The sequence below is a fragment of the Labrus mixtus genome, chromosome 18, assembly GCF_963584025.1.
Source record: "Labrus mixtus chromosome 18, fLabMix1.1, whole genome shotgun sequence".
Lineage (NCBI taxonomy): Eukaryota > Metazoa > Chordata > Actinopteri > Labriformes > Labridae > Labrus > Labrus mixtus.
Genome location: NC_083629.1, coordinates 18623983 through 18645774, shown reverse-complemented (window position 1 = coordinate 18645774; position 21792 = coordinate 18623983). Strand labels below are relative to the sequence as shown.

General features: G+C 41.8%; 1 protein-coding gene across 2 annotated transcripts in view; it reads right to left on the bottom strand.

The window, feature by feature from the left end:
- Window positions 1–21792, bottom strand: part of sptb (spectrin, beta, erythrocytic) — a 47719-nt gene that overhangs the window by 19248 nt on the left and 6679 nt on the right. Inside the window, exons 1-16 of one of the 2 annotated variants that reach the window (XM_061062460.1) lie at window positions 19761–20322; window positions 11700–11851; window positions 11418–11591; window positions 9313–9410; window positions 7607–7687; window positions 7353–7468; window positions 7116–7228; window positions 6840–7027; window positions 6175–6292; window positions 4817–4975; window positions 4138–4440; window positions 3901–4051; window positions 2197–3067; window positions 1860–1997; window positions 537–1296; window positions 88–290 (exon numbers count right to left, since the gene is read on the bottom strand). In XM_061062460.1, the coding sequence (XP_060918443.1) occupies window positions 88–290; window positions 537–1296; window positions 1860–1997; window positions 2197–3067; window positions 3901–4051; window positions 4138–4440; window positions 4817–4975; window positions 6175–6292; window positions 6840–7027; window positions 7116–7228; window positions 7353–7468; window positions 7607–7687; window positions 9313–9410; window positions 11418–11591; window positions 11700–11851; window positions 19761–20307 (4172 nt within the window). In that variant the 5' untranslated portion in view covers window positions 20308–20322. Of the gene's footprint in view, window positions 1–87; window positions 291–536; window positions 1297–1859; window positions 1998–2196; window positions 3068–3900; window positions 4052–4137; window positions 4441–4816; window positions 4976–6174; window positions 6293–6839; window positions 7028–7115; window positions 7229–7352; window positions 7469–7606; window positions 7688–9312; window positions 9411–11417; window positions 11592–11699; window positions 11852–19760; window positions 20323–21792 lie in introns of those variants that run through there. The other variant, XM_061062459.1, reaches the window with a different exon arrangement.

The window sequence follows — 21792 nt, the reverse complement described above, 5'->3', positions numbered from 1 at the left end:
AGTAGAAATCTGCTCATTAACACCAAAAGTTGTCAGTTTGGATGATGCTTTATGTAAATCATTTTTTTTATAATTATAATGACTGACCTGTCTCGGATTGAGTCCATTTTCTCCTGAACCTTCCCAGAGTACAGGTTGTTGCCGTCCACCAGCCGCTGTCCGCCCTGCAGAGCGCCGTCAATTTTGTCCTCGTTGGCCTCCATGGTGCTCACAAAGTCCTCGTGCTTCTTCAGAGCCTTCTCGGCCCCGGCCAAGGTGTCGGGCTTGTCTATGTGGGCCAGGGTGTACTCCTGCAACGAAGACAACGAGACAAATTAACAAAGAAGAGAAGACACACGAGCGGCTGACTACATTATATGACAAACATGCGGTGTGGTAACTGACCGCGCCGCATTCTTCCAACCACATTCTTTTAAATACCTGCAGCACCTCTAACCCCATCATTTAAAGCTCACCCTAACTCGAAGGAGGGTCTACTTAAAGGCAGAAATGTCTTTAAACAAGTCAATAGTCTTCATACACATGCTGAACTGTACCTGGTTGTTGAGGATGGCATTAACGGCCTTGCTGTCCCTCATGAACTGCTGGAAGCCCAGACCCTGGTCCAGGAAGCTCTTCCTGCTGTCCCACATCTTCTGCAGCTCATACCACCCGCGGTCCAGCCCCTTCAGCCTCTGCTCCAGCTGCTGGTACTGAGGATCATCCTCCTGACCCTGTGTGACCTGAGCGCCAGTGTCCCGTACGCGGTGGTAGTCCTCCTCGTGGTTGTTAATGTCTTCCCGCACGGCATCGTGGAGGCTGAGCTGCTCCTCGGCCTCTGGCAGCGTTGCAGGCACTTCCTCTGACGCCACAGCCTTCTGGGTCTTGAAAAGCCAGGACTGGAAGTCATCCATGTCTTGCAGGAAGGTCTGTAACTTGCTCACCTCGCCCAAAGAGTCTTCTCTGTCTTTTAGGGTCTTCTTGAGAGTGTCCCAGGCTGCGTCCAGGGCTTTCCTGCGGGCCAAGATGTCATCTGCGTAGTCCGGATGGTCCTTAGCCAGCTGGTCTGCCTCATTCCTCAGGAAGGTGAGCTTGGTGTCGATGGCTGCCAAATCTCTCTCCATGCCAAACAGTTTTCTCTGGATGGTCATGACGGCTGCCAGGTCGTTGCCCAGGTCTTGTGTGGACTCTATCACCCGTGTTTTGTCTCTGATCCAGGCTTCTGTCTCGTCACACTCCAGCCCGTAGTTGTGCAGACTGAGAGCAGAATCCACTTTCCTCTTCTTTTCCTCAACCATGGCCTTGAAGGCCTCCCACCTAAAAGAAGATAACTCATTTAATGGAATCAACTTCAATATCACTTTCTCTCAGGGTATGTTTTGAAACTTTGGTTACATTTTTATATCCCAAAAATCCAGAAGTTTCTCCAGATAACTGTATAATTTCATGCTAATCATACAGTAAGAAACGAATCCCCTGGAAGAACGGCTTCATTCACTGTAGACTCAATTATATCGGTTTGATTTCTAACTCAATTGTTATTATTATGCATCCCTGTGGACAAATTTCCCATTTCTGCATGTCCAAATGACCTGCCTTGCACTGACTCAAACAGCTTGATTGTAATTAACTGGAAATAATTGGAAGTTCAACCAACTGAACATTTACTCCATTTTTTTTCCAAATTTCCATAATTCCAATTATAGACCTGTTAAATACCAAACTTTTGAAATGCCTGAGTGAAAACAGAGAAAAAATTGGCTTCTTTTTTAACAGTTATTTCAGGTGTAACCCCGAATTATTATTGATCAGAAAAGTGGGACAAATAAACAGGACATTGTGTGACACCTGCACTGAATAAATTAAGACACTTAAAGCACCTTTTATTCAGTCGTGTCTGACATTCTTTGACCTCCTTGGTGCGAGGGTGTCTGCTGTCCTCCAGCTGTTTGACGGCTTTGTTGACGTCATCGACTCTTGACTGAACATTTGCCATATCTTGAGCGAGTATACTCAACCTAAAAACAAGAAAAGTTGGTGTTAGTCTTTATGGAACAATATAAATAATAAGTAACAAATAGGAACGATTTCTTTGGCTTTTGAACACAATGTCTGTAGAACTACCGTTTCCAAGTATTTAAGACTAGGTGTTGTAAATCTAGGCGAAGTTGCAAAGATAATTCTGCAGCGCATAATCACATATTTGGTTCTGTGTACCTATTCTGTACTACTTCCAGGTCCTCCAGCTTCTCAGGCACATCTAAACCCACCAACCACGTCTCCTTCTGGCCCATCCAGAGCTCACAGGCGTCCGTCTCACTGAAAATGGTGTACAGAGCCATGGTGTCTTCCAGCTTCTTCTGTCTCAGGTCAGCCAGAGACATGAGCTCCATGTACAGGTCTTTAATGTCTTTCAGGCGTCTCTGGATGTCAGGGGTGTTCTGTAGCTCTTCTGGCAGAGCGTTGGCCTGTTTTGATAAAGCATCGATCGTGGCTCCGTTCTTGATTGTCTCATTTTTCAGACTGTTGTGCTTCTTCAGTTGCCGCTGGGTGGTGTACTCATCATGGCCTACGTCGTCGCTGCTCATCTGCCTCTTGGCGTCGAGCAGCCACGCCTTGAGTTCATCAGCATCTCCCTGAAACTGGAAGAACCTCTGTGTGTCCTGGAGGTTCTGTTTTCTAAACGCAGCCAGCTCCTCCAGCTGCTGCCACTGCCTCCTGGTGTCATTCATGCGCTCTTGAACCTTCGGGGAGCCAAAGTGCTTGGCATTGATCATCTTTTCTCCCTCAGCTAAGACCTGCTCTAAGTTGGCGCGGCGGGCCCCGAGCTCGTCCTCGAAGGCGCTGTGTTTGCTCTGGAGCACCAGCACGCTCGTCAGGTCCTTGCCATAATCCAGAGAGGAGAAAATGTGCTCCTTCTCTCTGATCCAGCTCTCCAGCTCAGCCGCCTCCCACAGGAAGTACCAGAAGCGGCGGGACTGCTCCAATCGAGCTCTTCGCTGCGCTGCCAGGGCACAAAGCTCCTGGTAGCACAAGTCAAGATGCTGGACCCTGTCGCGGATCACCTGAGGGTCACATGGCTTGTAGGCTAGGGGGCAAAGGAAGCACAACACATATGTTATCTATGATTAGTCTTTTCTCTTTTTACTTATTGCTCTATAGGGTTCAGGCTTGTTGTTGTCTGTGTTCATTTAAACTGTGTAAAGGGAAAGATGAGAAATTATAGAAGACCTGACACATTCAAAAACTTTCATTTTTAACTTCAACAAGAAACTGTTGAAACACTGACCAAACTATCTGACATGTGTTTATCTACAAAACTATGAAATCATGGGGGAAACAAACTTCACACGGATTAAAAATCTTAAAATATTTATGCAATGCTTTATGTACTTCATCCACTTGTTCAAAATGAAAGAAAACCCTCATTTTACTTCACTTAGTGCTCATGAGAGCAGGTGTAAACATCTAAGTATCAATAGTTTTTTTATAAATTGTCAATTATTCTACCCAAATTGGGTTAATAAATAATGTTCATCAGCCTTTTCAGCAATCCACAATCAAATTCACAATTTGGTTTTTGGGTTGAGCGTTTTCATTCCAGTTTCAATACAACGATCAAACCTTCATATGAGGAGAAAAGCCAGCTAAACTTCATAAACAAAGTGGTGTTTTAATTGCGGGAATTCACGACCTTCAATGAACTGAAATAGATGGAAATATGTGTTCAGAGTATATTTAAACCAAAGCAGGTAAAGCATTTTTTGACACCTCTGATTGTATTTGGACAGTTATCCATACTGCTCAAAATGTAATGTGGTTTCATATCTGGCTCTTGTCAAGGTTCGTAGCCTGCATCCATTTATTGTAATCACTCTAAATAATACAAAAGCAAGGGGCATGATAAGCCACTGCACTTACTATCTCCGTTGGCAAACTTGAGAGCAGCTGCACTGGCGTTCTGAACTCTCTCTGCCTGCAGAGCGATGTCGTTCTCTAACAGAGCGTGTTTCTGTAACAGATCTTCCACTTCCAGCAAGTGTTTGCCAAAGTCAGGAGACATGAGCCGAGCCTGAAGAGGGACATGGAAACATCTGATCAGTTAAGTGTCATATACTGTGTGTGAACAGCTTATGAATGCTGCTTCCTGTGATGTACCTTCATGTCATCCATCCAGCTGATAATGTACAACATCTCCTGGAAGATCCTCTGCAGGGTCAGGTTTTTATCCAGTCGCCCCCTACGGGCCTTCAGCAGCTCCTGCAAGTAATCCCACAGGCGCAGCACGTTGTCTTTCCTCACGTCGATACGTTTGGCGTCGTGGTATCGCTCAGACTCCAACTCCTTTGAGATGTCCACCAAGGCCTGGACACGTTCCTCGTACGCCGCAATGTCCGTCTCAATGGCGTCGTGCTTCTTCTTCGCTGCTTCCACGGCTGGAAGGTCGTAACCAAAGTTATCCTGAGGACAAAGATAAGCACAAGACAGGATACTTTTACTCTTTATAGTAATCCTGGCTTTGAACGTAAAAGCTCCTACAAGGGGTTTTTACCTGGGTTAAAAGAAAATCTAAAATAAATACTAATGCCTCTACAGACCAACAGCATACAGATTGATTATTTCTATATTATTCATGTTAGTAAATCATTCTCGATGCCTGGTACTGCTGCTACAGGGTCAGTGATGGATAAAGCAATTTCAAGCACACAGACCAGACTGCCTTTGTTTACATTTTCGGCTGAATGATAGACTGTGAGTGATACGTTTAACAGTTGAAAGACAGCAGATCAATGATTTTGGGAGTCTGTGATGTTTTTTTTTTTTTTTTTTTTTTTACCTGAGCCACGAGTCTCTGGTTCTCCAGGAGCCACGTCTCTCTCATGGCGGCCTTCCTGTCGAATCTTCTCGCCATCTGCTCGAGCTTCTCCTGTCTGATCAGCTCGTCCCTCAAGACGCGCTCCCGCTCGTGCTCCGCCCTCTCCAGACGCTCCCAGGCCTGCACAGAGACGAGGAGGTGGATCGTAAAAGGGACTGCAGGGTTTTGCTGGTTGCAGTGTGATATTTGTGATTCAGTTTAAATAAAGAAGTTCTCTGCTCGAAGCTGTCCACATGGACATTGGAGGTGAAGGTCAGCTACAGAACCATCCCAGAGGTTTGCATATTTTAAGTGCTTTTAAAAAAAACACACTGTAGGGAACATGTTTTCTTATACAACAGAGAACAATGTAATGATGTTAAAGGATGGCACAAGATGTTCATTCCCTGCACTGTCCTAACTAAAGGACATTAAAGATCTGCCAATTAATCTGTTTTTAATGATTCAATCTATGAAATAGCACAAAAAAATAATAACTTTAGAGAGTTTCTTCAAAAAATAATTGTACAACTAATGGTTAAACTCTCTCATAAAAAATGTCTATAGTGGTGTGAAAGAATAAGAACTTGACATATAAAAGATAGAGCTGACTTGGTGAATGACCTGAATGGTTACAGGATTATCAAATGTGTTGCAGATTCATCTTTGATCAATGTCCCAGTTAAATAATCAATATGTTGTTTCAGTTACATAAAGGGACATATGACAGAAATCCACTTGTGATGTGTTGTGCCGTTATGTTCTTTCTTCTGAGACACAGATTTATATTTTAAGTGCTGTCACACCTTTATGTCCCTCAAGACAAGGCTTTTATTGTACAGCACACTGAATGTAACTACATCATTACCGGTATAATTCAATTCATTTTTATTTTGATTGTGTCCTCGGGACTGTGCTCGGCTACATGAATGAATTTTGTAAATCTAATTGAGCTGAACGCCGGAGCTCCACACCAGATGTTTGCATGCAGGTCAAAAGGAAAAATCAAACAGAAGACAAAACCAGAGCTGCATTGATCAGGAATCAGTTACTTGGTTAATTATAATATTAAAGCAAAGATGCTAAACTTTCTCCTGTTAAAGCTTCTAGGAAGTTTTGCTTTTCTGTGTCATTATCTGATAATAAGCTATCTTCTTTCATTTCCTTCTTTAATTGTTACTTTATTACTGTAATCTGCCAACATAGTTATCTGAAGGCCTTATTTTAGAATTTGCATTTGGCTTTTTATGTATTTTTTTAAGTCATTAAACAGAAAAACTTATTGAGTATTTGGTCTAAAGATGAACAAAATAAGGAAAATACACGATTCTTGTTCTCACCCTGTTGATATCTGCGACCAAGGCTCCCTCTTTGGGCGTGTAGACCCTCTGGTTGTTTGCCCTCATTCGACTCTGGATGGTGAACAGCAGCACCTCCAGGTTTCCCTTCTCCTGGAACCTGAAAGAAGACGAATGTAAGTCACTGAAAATAGTGCAGGGAAGCTGTCCTGCAGTTATGACCCCCCCACCCCAGAGCATAAACTTTATCACGCAAGTTTACTGGATTAAGAATATCCCAAGTTACCCTCCAACATATCCAATAATATGTCTTCTTTGTTACACCCTCACTAAGGTTTAAACCACCTCCACCTCCAGGTACGCAAACCAAAAGTCCAGTTGGTATTTTAGTCCATTTGATTGTCTGTTTTTCTTCTTTTCACACAAAACATCAGTGCAATGTATTTACGATCCAATTTAAAAAAAAAAAACTTCCTTAATATTACTTTATATTCTCCACATATAAAAATCAATATGGTCAAAAATCTATATAAATGCCTTCAAGTAAGATTAAAAAAGAGAGTCCGTTTCTCCAACGGTGCTATGAAAATTGATCATGTATTAGATTTGTTGGAACCCTGATATTTCATGAAAGTTTCTTCAAACAAATCATTTTAAAGTTGAGTCTGAGTGCGATGTAATAAGAAGGCGTCTTTGCTTCCACTCACTTGGGCGGCTTCTCTACAGTGCGGTAGGTGTTGAAGGCCTGAAGCTGCTGCTGAACTCCGCTCAGAGAGTTTGCCAGTTTCCGATTGTTCAGCACGATGATGGTCTGCTCGATCCACGTCAGCAGGTCTGACGCCAGCGTCTCGTACTTATCGATCATCTTCTCCGTCTCAATGGCCTGATCCAGAACCTACAGTGGGAGTTCAAAGACAATTAGGTAAGAAGGTTGAATAAAACTTAACACAAGTTTACTTGCATTAAATGAGTTTTCATCTCACTTTTCCAACTCTTTTGCCCTCCACAGCGAGCTGCTTCATCTTTGAGAAGTAGTGGTAAAATGCAACGACGTATGTGATGATTGACTTCTCATCTGGGTTCTCTGTGAACACATCTGTAAAAAAAAAAAACAGCAGACAAGTCAGTCACTGCCGCACAAAATACATCAGTAGTCAAGTTGTTTCTTTCCACCAGACTGAAAAACATTTTGTTTTCAATTAACAGCCTCCCTCAGTTACCTTCAGGGTCTAACAGTTTGGTCACACCAAGCTTCTGCTCTGCTACGTTAAAGGCGTTCTGGAGGTTGTGTGTTGGGTTGGACTTCCTCAGAGTACTGTAATCCACCAAGTCTGGCCTGAAAGAGAAAGATGGAGAGATGAGAGCGTGAGATAAATTGAGGAGAATGAGGAGGAGAGACACTGAGCGGTGATTTTCCTTTGTGTTTACATTTCAAAGCTGCTGAGAGTAGAGTTGTGCGTTTATCTCTACTTACCTGTGCTTGTGTATGAGAGCATTGAAGGCCATGCCATCCTTCCAGCAGGTGGTGAAGTTTGTGATGTTCACATTGGGATACCTGCAGAACAGTAACCAAAATATGTAATTTATTGAATACAAGGGACATCACTCAGAGGCTCCTGTTTTAAACCAGCGTCTCAGATCTTTTCAGCTCTGCAACGTGTGTAGTTATTAATCAAATCTCTTTTCAGTATTTTCAAATTGATAACACTTGGTGATTGGTTAAAAACTTCATAGTAGGCTATGTGGGGCACCGAGTGGCCTAGCGGTTATGTCACGTGCTCCATGTACAGAGGCTTTAGTCCTCGTTGCTGTGGCTTTGGGTTCTAATCCAACCTCGGCCCTTTTCTGCATGTTGCCCCCTACTCTCTTCTCCTAACATTTCATGTCTCTCTTAAGCTGTCCTATCAAATAAAAAATAGCCCAAAAAATACCACAAAATTATTTGAAGAATCTTTAAAGAAGTAGGAAATTTAGAGGCACGAAAAAACTGAATACAAGGGTATGCTAGCAAACCTCAACACTTGAAAAAAAACCTTTAACCTTCAGAAAATGTTCATCATTCTGGGAAGAAGACAAGTGAGACAAGTAAATGAATACCTGAGGCTACATGCAGCACATAGATAGCTTGCATAAAGACTGTTAACAGGGGGAAACTGCTAACCTGGCTAAGTCAGGAAACTAAACTTGCCCACCAGCACCTCCAGGGCTCACTGGTTGGAGACCCTGACATTTTGGGATTCATGATTCTTTCTGTTTATGCTGTACTTTCAATGAGCTAAATTTGAATATGAACACCTCTCTCATATCAGTACGGTTAACTTCGCTAGAGCCAGCAACCAGTTAGCTAAACTAGCAAAGAGTAACACAGGAATACTCCAAGGTATAAAAATCAGATAAGCAGCAGACCTAAAATACTCGTATACTTAGTTTATTTTTAATACAAATAAAACAAATAAGAGCTGCTTCTAGATGTATTTTTTTAGCTTTAGACTAAGCTAGGCAAAGCTAGCCTAGTTAGGTACTAGCTATGAAGACTAAGTCGAGCTATTTGTAACTTAATATCCAGCATACGGGCATTAAGAGTGGTATTTATCTTTTCATTTAGAACTTGGCAAACAAGGAAATACGTTTAAATCCATAATAAAGCATTTCTTAGAGAAAAATATTATTTTGCAGTCATACAGATCTGTAGCGTAAAATGAAAACAATACAGATATTTTATTAAATATAGAAAATACCTAAACTGTGGTTTTCATATTCTGCCAACTTTGCTGTACAATTAATTAAATACTCCTTGTATGAAAATCAAAACAAACAGTTCTTTACTTTCCACACACACTGTGGCCTTTTTCATTAAATAACATTGTGAAAATGAAAACACTAAGTTTTGTAATTGTGACTATTTAATTGGAAGCTTGACCATAAAACCTGAATAATAAAAACAGTGAAGTACATTATTTCTAGAGCAGGATACTAAAAGATGCTCAATATGATTTTTTTTTTGAGCTCATACAAGCATTAAGTATACCAGGTCAATTAAAATATTCAAAGTAGTTCTTAGAAAGAGAATTCTTACAATCAAAAAAATATACTCTTTTAATCACTGTAGATTTACAGCAGCTAATTCCAGAGCATATTAGCAGCAGACTGGTGAGGATAAGGGTCACACATCCCACTTACCCTGCAGTTTTCATCTGACACCACAGAAGAAGAGCGTCCTTGGCTGAGCGTGTCTCCTTCTGGTCTGCCTGGCCCGTTTCCACAATAATGTCCTGGATCTGATGCAGAACAACAAGCACAGCTGGATGGTAAATAATGAATCTTAACTAATTACTGTCTGGTTTGCAATCAAAGAAGAATCATTTACAACAGACAGGAAAGAACATGGTAGTAACATGTAGCTAATTGGGAACATTTTGACAAAGTGGCACAAATAACCCTTTGAAATACATCATTCATTAGAGCTCACTGAAATACTAGATGTGTCTTATTGTGTGAAACAAAAATAATCGCAAGTGGTTCATCATCAATAGTATTAGCCGTCTAGATTCTCACAAATCTTAACCAAGGGAGGAATTGATAGAAACAGGGGGGTAATTATTGAGGTTCTTATTTTCCCACAGTGTGGGCCAGTAATTAGAGCAAGGATGTGATCTGAGAGACAGGTCCTGAGAGACAGCTAAATTTAGCAAGCTTTGGTTCTCCTTGGTTCCTGCAGACTGAAAAGATACAGACAGGACCAAGTTAACTCCTTTCTTTTCAGTTTCTTCTTCTTCTTTCAAAAAAAAAAAAAAGAAAAGCTGAATAATGCAGGAGGCCATATTGTTTGAACTTCGGCGTCTAAAAATAACAGTCTTGCTGTCAAATTAAAAATAAATATATGCCCCCTCCAAGAAGATAAAAGAGTTAAACAGACATGTTCTGATGTTTTTGGATGTGCTTCTAACAGCAGATAATAACGGCTGGAACCTGAAGGCATCATGTTTGAGGGAAAAGAAACAAGGAGAAACATCCCACGGCTGGATGTTGAAATTGTATTTGTACTACACGCATATACACCCAATTCAGACTCTTCCCTTTACAATCGCACACTTGTCTAGCAAATACATTAGGCTGTGTATTTTGGCTGCATGTATATGTTAATAAATACGAGTTATAATATGCTCTGGATATATTCATAAAATAGTCCATTCAACATACATATACTGAATATATGATAGTGACTGCACATGTCATAGCTGTATTCAAACCTTGGTCAGAAAGCGGAACTGTTATTCTAATTTTGAGATATAAGAATCTGAGTGCTAAACAAGATCTGCAGGATAAAGAACAGACACATTTCCTCCTTATAAACAAAATGTATGAAGCTAAAATGTTTCAAAATCTGCACTTTTTTTTTACTCCTGTCACCCTTCCTGACACAAAAACAGATTTTGGCACTCAAAGCATCATCACTGAATTTCAATATGCAATTAAACTTTGCAAATGCCAGTCTGTATTGACTCTTGATGCTTTGACTAATCTTTGAACTGTTTATGAATAGTGCATTAGGATTCCATTACCCTTACACTCACCAGTATCAGATGTAGACTGAAAACTGTTCAAAGTAGTGGACTACAGAAAATCACATAATATATTGGATTCAGTATTAGATTATATTTATGTTACGTACTGAATCAGACTGAATCTAAACTGGTGAATAATTACTTAATTACCAAAAGTTAAGGTCAGGTACTCTTTCAAATATCTCCACTGTTCAGTTCTACACTTTTTTAACTTATTAATTTCTTCTTGTTGATATTTCTTAACTTGTTGATATTTCTCTTTATTTGCCTATATTTCCTACTGCTGTGTATACAGTAAGAGCCACTGTAATGTCTTAACTTTCCTCCAAGCTGGCAAATATATATTTTAAAATTATTTAAAAATGGAATATTTAACCTCATGAAAGCCCAAAGAGTGGCCACATGTAATACACATAAAATGCAATGACTATAGTCAAAGTATTGCATTGTGAATTATAAAACTTGCACTGATTTATTTATCATTTTGTATTCTTAATTTCAAATAGTTCTTTATTTATATAGTTTGATTGTACTGCTGTAACACGTGAAACTCCTTTACAGATCAACAAAATGAATCCTATTGCATTCATACAGACATAGGGGAAGAAATGTTCCCCTCTGTATGTTTCTAGTATTGACAGTTCATGGTTCAAAACATCAAACTAATTTTAATACGACGTCTTCAGACTTTGATGATGAGTTCAGTGTAGAAAAGTTTACCTGGAAGCGAAGGATGATGGTCCAGATGAGGCCGAGGATGAGGCGATGGTTGCCGTCGACGATATCGTGGGAGCCCATGTTCTCCAGGTGGACCCTCTGCTCTTTGAGGAACTGCAGTGCCTTGTCCACATTCTCCAAACAGTGGATACGCATCCGACCCTTGGTGGGTTTTGGCTAAAGGCAGAAATGAAACGGAAAACATGGAGAGAGGGAGAATTATAAATTCAAGACGACAAAGAGAAAAATATTCAAAATGGAAGTCATGACGAGGTAGCTTCTCACCAGTCGTTCACCGGACAGCACCTCCAGCAGTTTGATGAGCATGCGTCCGTCTCGCAGGTCCAGGTAGAGGTCAGAGATGCGGCAGCCGACTCGGGACAGGATGGAGTTGACCCATTTAGTGAAGGTCTTCTTTTGAACCGCCTCACGCTCATCTGATGGAAGCACAAAGGAAAGAAAGAACACGAGCTCCTTGAGTGATTAATTAACCTCACATCTACAGAACAGTACTGCTGAAGCCTCTTTATGACCTAGAAAAAGACGACTGCCTGTATCTTAACAGTTATTTTAATGTATTTTACTGCTGCCACCAGGTTCGGTGTCAGATGAGGTTGATGACAGCACACGGACCTGAACAGCCTTTGTTTACATTTCTGCAGAAAAATAATATTCAAGGTGGGTGATACGTTTGACATTGAAAGAAGGCAGAAGGAATTTGTTTGTCAGAAAATACAACTTGAGCTTAAACAGAGCAGGATCAGCAAAGAGAGAAAATGTTCTGCTTTGTCCATTAGGGGTCGCCAAAATCAACACAAACATGAATCATCACAGTAGCTTTAATCCTCAGTGCAGTTCATCTGTGCAAGTGAGCACAAAAAAACATGCAATCCAAAATGATTCTTCGGCTCCACTGATTTAATTCAAAACATCTTAAAACAGTCGAGTTATGGGCGGCGGCTCTCTCACTCCTGTCTGAAGCTTCCTGCAGCAGCAGATCCCCTCTAAGAGTCCTTGATATTATAACACCACACCACACGACACAAAACACTGACAGAAGTCCTTAAAGGAAACATGAGATCAAAGTTGTATCTTTCTAAGGAAGAAATATCGTGTTGTTTTGATTAATAAACTTATTCTAAACAATAGAGAAACACAAAGTTTGATTCTGAGGTAGTGTGGGATCATGGGAGTTGTTGTCTTGATTTATAAACAACCACATTTTTCAATAAAAGTTCTCCAGTGTGACCCAGACATAAATCAAGTTATATCCTTCATAACTTTCTGATGTAACATCCATTTTTTCCCCCTGTCAGAAACAATGAATGGCATGTAGTATTGTACAAAGATTTTTATGAATTTGAGCATTCTTCATAAATCATAACTCATAACAGAAATGTTTTCTACACTTTCAAATGTCTTCATCTTTACTTAAATGTTTCCCTTGATAAGCTACTATAAGTAAAAACACAAGTCAGGGATAGGATTTGGTTGTCAGATATTCTTATCAGGGGCAAAAACAATTGGGACCGTCCTACTTTTCACCGAGCCATGAGAGTTCTTTAAAAGAAACTCTAACTTCAAAAAGGAACTCTGGCCGAGGGCATCCATGTCCATAACTAAAACTTCAATGAGTCAAAGACATGGTCGACCTCGTCTGTGCTGCCCTGCCGGCGGAGGGCGGCCTCACTCTGACACTTTGTCAGTGTGGTGTCAAGTGGGGTTACATTGAAATGAAGCAGAGTTAAAAGATATGCACCAATCAAATGACGACACATTAACCTTCGCCCAGGCGGTGGTGCTTTGTTGGTCTGTTTGTCAGAAAGTTTAAGGGAAAAATCTGGCCCAAGTGTTGCATGGACCCAGGAAGAACCCATTTAATTTAAGATTGGATCAGATTCTAAACAAGCACTTCAACCAACATGTGGTAACACTATTTTATACTGAATTAAATTCAAAGAATTAAAAAAAATCCTCCTTTTCTGTCTTACCTTTTATTTTTAAACAAGCTGCTTTTTTCAAACTTTAATTTCTGTCTTAGCATTTCACATGTGTTTATATGTACATGATAAGTATCACGGGTTATACACAAATATATGTGTAAGCATTTTAAACATTCAAGAGTTTCAAGATTTAGGTCAAATATATAAAGACATGCATTAGGCTGCACTTGGAGATTTGCATGTCAGAGATGACTGGACTATTGACCTTAGTCGAGGTCAGTGCTGTGAGTGCACGTTCAGCTGCTTATATTGTAAACAAAACAGTCTGATAACCTAAAAAAGAACTCTCTAGATGTTAACATTCGGACATTTCTTGAAACTTTGATTTTTTGGTCAGTCATTGAAGCAGATGTCATTATTGGTCCTTCCTGCTTTGGTTCTTAAAAAACTGGTTTATAAGATTACAAATATTACTCATGAATTTTCATAGAAAAGCTTGCTGCAAACACCTTCACAAAACTGAACTCCAAAGAAAAAAGGGTAACTTCAAGCATCCACGCCTCCTCATCCTCCTCCCAGCAGAGCAGTCAGAGAGGTGGTGCTGCACATTAACAACACACGAAGCCAAAAAAGTAAACACAGGCAAGGTCTCTCTGCATATCCAAGTGGAGGCGTACAGTATTTATGCTCAAAATTCCCAGGCAGCAATTTCGCCAGAAAACTCAGGAATTACTGTCTGAGAAATGCAGAGAGTCAGACTTGGAGAGGGGGGGATTTTTTATTTTTTGTTTTTTGGAGGGAGAGCTCTGCCCACATGGTGACACATCTTGCTGGGCTCACACGCTCACACCTAAAATCACATCTCCGCAGATGTGCCTCCCACTCAGCAGCAAAAATAAAACTAATTTTGATGTGACCATATGTCAGCATGACCCAATGTTCTATACTTTGAACAGAAACAGGGGGGGGGGGGAGGTATGAGTGGGTGTATGTTTGTGAATGCATCTGTATCGAGTATGAATATATTATAGTCAAAATCTACCTGAACAATAATTCTGACCATGAAAGGCACTGAGCAGGACATGTTACAGTCAAATCAAACTGTCAGTAATTCATTGTGTTTTCACAGTTCTGCAGAATTGGTCTGCACAATATGAGTTAAATATGCAATGTGCGATAACTTTGGTTAATATTGCCATAACAGTTTTTATGTATTTCTGCTGTTCTTCATGTTTTACATGATAAATGTCCCTTCTGAATCCAAAATGATTTCAAAAAGCAACTGAAACAACTAATCTGACGGTAGAAGATAGCTTGCTTGGGGCGCCGGTGGAATAGAGAATAAATAGTGCGCCTGCCCCATGTACTGAGGCTGTAGTCCTGCAAGTAGGCAGCAAGGGTTCAAAATCCGACCTGTGGCTCCTTTCCCGCATGTCGCTCCCCACTTTCTCTCTCACTGTTTCCAACTATGTCCACTGTCCTATCTCTAAAATAAATGCACAAAAAGCCTAAACTAAATATTAAAAAAAGAAGATAGATTGCTTGAACTTAATATACATCAAAATAATGTAAAAGTATGGACATTGTACCAAAGCTTCCATTGCAATAGATCAAATGTTTGCATGCTGAGTGAAAAATAATTGCTTGATAAATTGAAACATTTTTCCTGTTTACTCAGAATTTTAGTGTTTTCTGCAAATACTCACATCAGAGTAATGGTGACATTGCGACTTAATTGCACAGCCCTACAGCTGGAGTCATCTGAAATGAATCTTAGCAGCTGCCAACTGCAAGTTTGTTTAACTTGTAAGCCTAAATATGCACCAACAGCAGGTGTTTTTTTTCTTTATTGAGTCACCTCTCACAACAAAGGAGACCATTTTAAAGACTTTTACTTTCAATTTAGAAATCTAGGACACTGTAAGGAAACATTTTGGGGTCTGGTGATGGGCATTTTCTAACAATTTTTAGAGACGTTGTTAAAACAGACACGATTTCATCATGAAAGTTATTTTGTATGAAATTATAGTTTTGAGTGAAACACTCAGTCCAGGTTTTTTTTTAGCGTAACGTTGAGCAAGGATGAAAGAAGGATGATGCAAGTTTACTTTAGTACCGTGAACGCACCCTCAACTCCCAGCCGCAACACACACTCAGACATCTTGTATATTCACACACAAAACACACACACACACACACACACACACACACACACACACACACACACACACACAGCTCTCTAAAGTTTATCAGGTCAGCCTCTGGTGATGAGACATTTTCCCTCTCAGCTGTCCCCTCCTAATACACGTGACTTCCCCTTTGGTCTGCCGGCTACGTTTTTTTTCCTGTTTATTCCTGAACCCAAATATGACTGCAAACTATGAGTGCAAAGGACTGCATCGTTAATGACTTCTGCAATAAAAGATTTAGACCCCGAGGCTGTCGAGAACAAGCGAAGAACAGCTGAAGAGAAGGGAACAGAGAAAGAAGAGGGCTGGTCGAAGAGAAAGGCGGATAGTGAAAAGATGTTCAAGATAGTGGATTAAAGGTTGACAATAAAACAGAGTGAGTTACAGCAGGAGGCAGAGCGACAGGAGCAAAGTTAAAGCAAAGGAGACGAGGGTGAGATGTAGTCTCAGAGAGGCAGCAGGCGTTCAGCTTTAATCTACAGAGACCAGGAAAAGAGAACAAGAAACATTACCTACATTTTCTCCCCTACTGCTAACAATGACCCAGTAAGCGCCGAAAAAAAAAAAGCTCTACCTCCACTCTCAGCATCATCAAAGAGAATACATCAGGTTATTGTATGTAAAACACGTGGTGCAGAGTTCAGTAAATAAATCATGCTTCGCTGTGCTCCCCTCAGCAGAACAACGACACGCTACACTCCGCTCCGTCGACATAGATAACCCCCGCCATGAAAAAGTCATGGCAATTAAAACGTGCAAATATCTCACAGCTCTGAAGCCGTGTCACGATTGGTTAAGCACAGACTGTCACATCATAAAAAAATAAGAAAAAAAACCATCAACGAGACGGCTCAATGTGCAAAAAAAAAAAACCAACACACTTTTTGAGCTATTTGGGGAGCTGCCAGTAGAGAGGCAACAAGAGGACAATAAAGAAGATTTTCTGAATTGTGCACACTGTATCACGGCACATTATGAGTCCAAGAGAGGAGACGGCGTGCACACTGATGCTCCTGGCCATTTAGTTAAGCACGGGACAGAGCAGGAGTAAAGGGAGGAGGAGTGGGAGGAGGACTACAGGCATCCCGCTGAGACGTCTCCAGATGAGCCGTTCTACATGTTCGATATGACAGCAGGCCTCTGTGCGCTCGCTGCTGAACAACAAGCCCTCAGCGTTAGTCTAAAAAACTAAATTACAGGAGAGCTTTTGTACAACAGAACAGAAAATCAATAGAAATGTAATCAAGGTGATAACCAATACAGCCAGCCAGTGAAAACTAGTATAGCAAGTACGGATGCATTAACATTGAATCGAAAGTTGAGAAATGTACACTATCCCTTTTTTACAGAAAGTCTACAGTATGTTTATAAAATGTAATGATAACGTGGAAAGTATTGTATATTTTTTTTCGATCATTTAACACATCCTTAAAGGTTGACTTTAAATAACAGCTCAGGATGCAAGAAATGTCCTTCACAATACAAGAATGTCTTCACCAGATTTCTTTAAAGAAACAACGCAACCCAGCTAAGATAAAGACTCTGAATCGGAGCACATTAGGGAATTAGCATAATGTTTCTGTGTATATCCAGCATCTTTAATGAAGTGAAAGAGTCATTTAAAGTAGTCCAGTTTTAAAGCAGACTGTTACCAGACCATGTTAAATGTTAGTGCATAAACAACTGACTGTATGTAAAGCCTTTATAGGGGTTTATATAAGGAGCATGTTTGTATAGATTTTTTTTGTTTGTCACTTTCAAAGTCAAGCTGACTCGGTTTCTCTGCAGTTTGCTTCTCCAGTAATAATGACCCAATGAGGTCTTTTATTGCCGGATATGGATTTCCGCTCTCATTTATAAGTCTGACTTTTTTTCAAACCAGAAATGAGAACTTCATTCTTCGGTATAACTAATGTGAACTAATTCAAACAATGGGGTAACCGCAACGTCCCAGTGTGTTTGTTTGTACACTTTGTGGTGATACAATCAGAGGCCGCAACTGTCATGTCTTTCAATATGAACTAAAATATCTTTCACAAAGCGCAGCAGTCTTGTGTAGTATCCGGCTGTTTACCCTTCTGGACGCCACTTTGCCCACACAGACCGGAGAGGAGCAGTGTCATGCCATCGCTGTCTCAGGTTCTTCCTTCTCCAACTTCATGGCTTCTTCTCGCTGCATATCAGTACCAGCTTTACTAAACATTCCTCTGTTTCACATGCTTTTACTCTGTAATCTCTCATCCACTCTTTGACTCCAGTGAAGGCCCCATGACTTATTCATGCTGATGGATTTTCCCTGTATACAGCCTGGTCCGTCTTTTTTTTTTCCCCACAGTCAGCTCCTGACAGATTTGGGGGAGTGGTCCCACATGCCTGAGTCATGGCAACGCCAGTGTGACCTGACCTGAAGCCATGACACCATGTCTTTATGAAACTGGCTGTCAGAGACTTGAGATGAAACACCTCCTCTGTTGGCTTTGTTTACGTGCTTCCTCTGGACAAACAAAACCGCGATGAACCAAAAAACCACAAGATACGAAACAAAACCGTACGATATGATAACATTACAACACAAGACCGTATGATATGGTGTCACACACCTCATATGCCATACCATACGCCACGGCATACGTGGCCCAGGATAAGGATAATATCACAATACAACGATTCTTCAATTACTACAAGACAATCGTATAATGATACATCACGATATCTGATTAACTGAAGAATCCAAAATGTAAAAAAGTAAAGGATGGGGTGTACCAGCCCTAGGCTACATTAGCCGCTACTAGCATAACACACGTACTGTTCATCTCCAGCCAAAACTATTAGCAGTTGGGTTGCACTCATATAAATGGATGATCTGCATTCATTTTGGCAGTTTTTCTTTGTGGTTTATTGTGAGTATTGTATAGGTCTAAGGGTGAAATGCTAAATGCTAAACCCTAAAAGTTTTAAGCTACACATGCCCCAAAAAATGAGCAACTAGGCCAGGTGGAGCTAACAGTTTAAATGACAATCAAAGTATCTGAAAAGCTTTACTGATACACCGATTAATGTGTCAGATTAAGAGAAACAAAAAAGAAGACAGAAAACAAATGGTTGAAATGCAAATCAAAGAATATTCCCCTTCTCTCTTCATTTCTCTATTTATTATCTATGTTGATGTTATCGTTGTTCTGTATAACTCGATTCGCAGCTCTCCCTTCCTAATGACGAGTGAAAAGAAAAGTTGATGAAAAGCAATTGGTGGATCGATACACTTGGCCCGGTGCAACCTCTGATTTGTGAGAAAGCTTCAAAAGTTTACTGCTTCACGTATCAGTTGCCTCTGCAGTCCTCAGAGTCAGTCGATACTTGAAATCCAGCAGATGCAAGGAGAAAAAAAAAAAAGAAAAAAAAAGCATGTTTCCCTTTCTGATCCAGCTTCGTCTCCTCCATTTTCTCCCTCTCACTAATGCACTCCTGTCATCAGGGAGTTGGACAGCATAGTGCAAGCTAACAAAAATCCACAGTGACGGCAAACCTCTCTCTTTAAACCTTAATAACACGGGCAGGGAGCAGTTAGACGGACACAGAAAATGATTCTGTTTCTAACATCACAAACGCAATCATTGAGGGAAACGAGGAGGAAAGGATCAAAAAAAAAAAGTTTTGTTTTTTGTTATTTGGAACAGTTTGCGAAAGGTAAGGCTTGTATGGAGGTCGGGTATCAAGGTAAAATGATGAAAACGTTTGTCATTTGAAGCAAATAGAGCACATGAGAGTGCATAACATTACCTAGCTTTGAATGGCTTTGGAGGGAAACCATCATAACCTTTTTTAGGGGTTTGCCCATGAATTATTCAAAGGCAAGTCAGTGAACAATTGGGGCAGAGCCACAGCTTCCTGAAAATAAATAAATTACAACCCTATACATTTAATAAAAGAGCGAGTGAGGCTTCCACTTTCGCTGCTGCTGCATTCCTCCACTTTCCACGTCAGGACGACAAACTAAACTCTCACTTTTCTACATCACAACCCGACCTCCCTGCGATCCCGTCCTCCGCTGAACACAAACACAAGTTGAGGAAAAGGGGAGGGGTATTGATTTGAAAAGTGTTCTCTTTTCTCATCTGTGAGGCAGGAGAGGAAGGCCAACTCAAACACACAAACGCACACACACACACACACACACACACACACACACACACATAACTCTTCCCCTGTTGTACCTTGCAGCTGCCTGAAGCGTCCATCAAGGATGGAGTTGAAGCAGATGTTGGAGGTGCTGTAACTCAGCCAGCGCGCCCTCTTCATACTTTTAGCCGAGGAGGACGAGGAGGAGGAGAGGAGGGCGGGGGGAGGGTGAGGGTGTGAGGCCCTGTGACGTCTTGGGGTGCAGGAGGAGGATGAGGAAGAGGATGAGGAGAAAGTGGAGAGTCCCACGGGCGCCACGCTGAGCGGGATGTGCAGGAGGGTGCCGTTCCTCTCCGGGTGGTGCTCGGGTTCCTGCTGCTTCCCTCCGCTGCTGGTTCCCCTCGTGCTCTTCCTGATTTCGGGTTTCTGGGCCCGGTGAACAGGCGGGGTGCTCCTGCTCCTGCTGCTGCTCATCCCGACCCGAACAGGGGGCTCTCTCTCTGCATAAGTCCGGCTGGAAGTGTCCTTGGCGCTGCTCCGGATGGCCGTGGTCTCCCTGCTGCTGGCCTTCAGGCTGATCTTGACCTCTCGGAGCCCCGGTTGGCTTATCGGGGTGGCGCGCAGCAGGCACGGGCTGCTCATCTTGACCCCCCCAAATTGAAAACAACGACGAGAACAACACAGCCTGGAGCCGGCAGAGGAGCTTGGCACTCCACGTCTCTCCTCCTCTCTGTCTCTTGGCTCTCTGTCCTCCTTTCCAGATCCCTCTCGTGCTCACTTCCTCCCTCCCTCCCTCCCTCCCTTCCTCTTCTTCTTCCTTTCTCACTCTCTCCTCGCTGCCGCCGCCGCTGCTGCTGCTGCTGCTGCCGTGATGATGCTCTGCCTCCACTCTCAGGCGGCACAAGGGCTCAGGCAAGGCAGCCTTCAGTTCGGTTCAGAGTGGTTTCTCGAGCCCCATCCATGCATACAATATGTTTCAAAACATCCACGTGCTCCCAGAACTCCCTCCCTCTGCCAGGCACTCCCACACAGTCGTGACATCACTGAATGTGAAATGTAGGACTGGCACAGTTGTGATTTCCTGTGCCAACATTCGGACAACCCATCTCAATGTAATGTGCCTTTATATCGCTTTTATGTAAGGAGCATTGTAAACGGCTGGATATTCAATATGTCATGTATAGGCTTGAAGGCATGCCGGGTAAATATCTCTGCGTTCACAAGCTGTAAATCAGCCGCGGACGTCTTTCAGAGCCTCTCTCTCATCCCCGGACTCCCTCTTCACTTTCCTCCACCCTCTCTCTCTCTCTCGCTCTCTCGTTCTCTGACAGGAAACACTGATTGCATTACAGAAACATCAGCGCAGCAGCACTCTAACACAATATCACAAACACCCACACAGAAGCCCTCATCACTTAAAGAGGCAGAAAGATGCAGCGAGTGAACTGGTGAGAGTGCTGCCGGGGTTAACCGTCTGGACACATCTTTAAGCATCTCGCCCACCCAGATCTAGAGCTGGATATCGAACCTCAACACTTTTTTGGTGTTTAGAATTATGTGTAGAGAACTGAGTGCAGAGAACAGGACATCATAAGACCCCTGCCCTAAATGTTAAAGATTTTGCCGCCTAAACTAAACTAAACTAACAAACTAATGTTAATTATTGAAAAATCAGGAAAAACACAATTCAAAACAAAACAGAAACATTGAAAAACGCAAAACTATTATAACCTTGCTCACTTGTATGTAACATTTTTTTTTTTTAGAAACCCCAGAAGTACCTCCTCCAGAGAGCAGCATCCATGTTTTACCACCTTGTGTTTGACCTCTCTTGTGTCTACAGCTTTACAGAAATAAACATGGTGTGACCCTGAGCTCCCCTTTGCTGTTACGCTTCCTACCACCTCAGAAACACCGCTATTTAAAAACCCCCAAGCAGTCCCCCCCCCCCCCCCCCCCACCACTCCCACCCCCCCCCCACAGGTGGGTCACAGCCTTCCAGCTTAGCCAGAAATGCCAGAGATGTGTGTTATGGGAGGCAGACAGGCAGGGCAGCTGTCCAGAACAGTCAGACACTGTACATTCAGAGAATGTGCAAGTGATCCCAGTTACTTTCAGAGGGCGTGG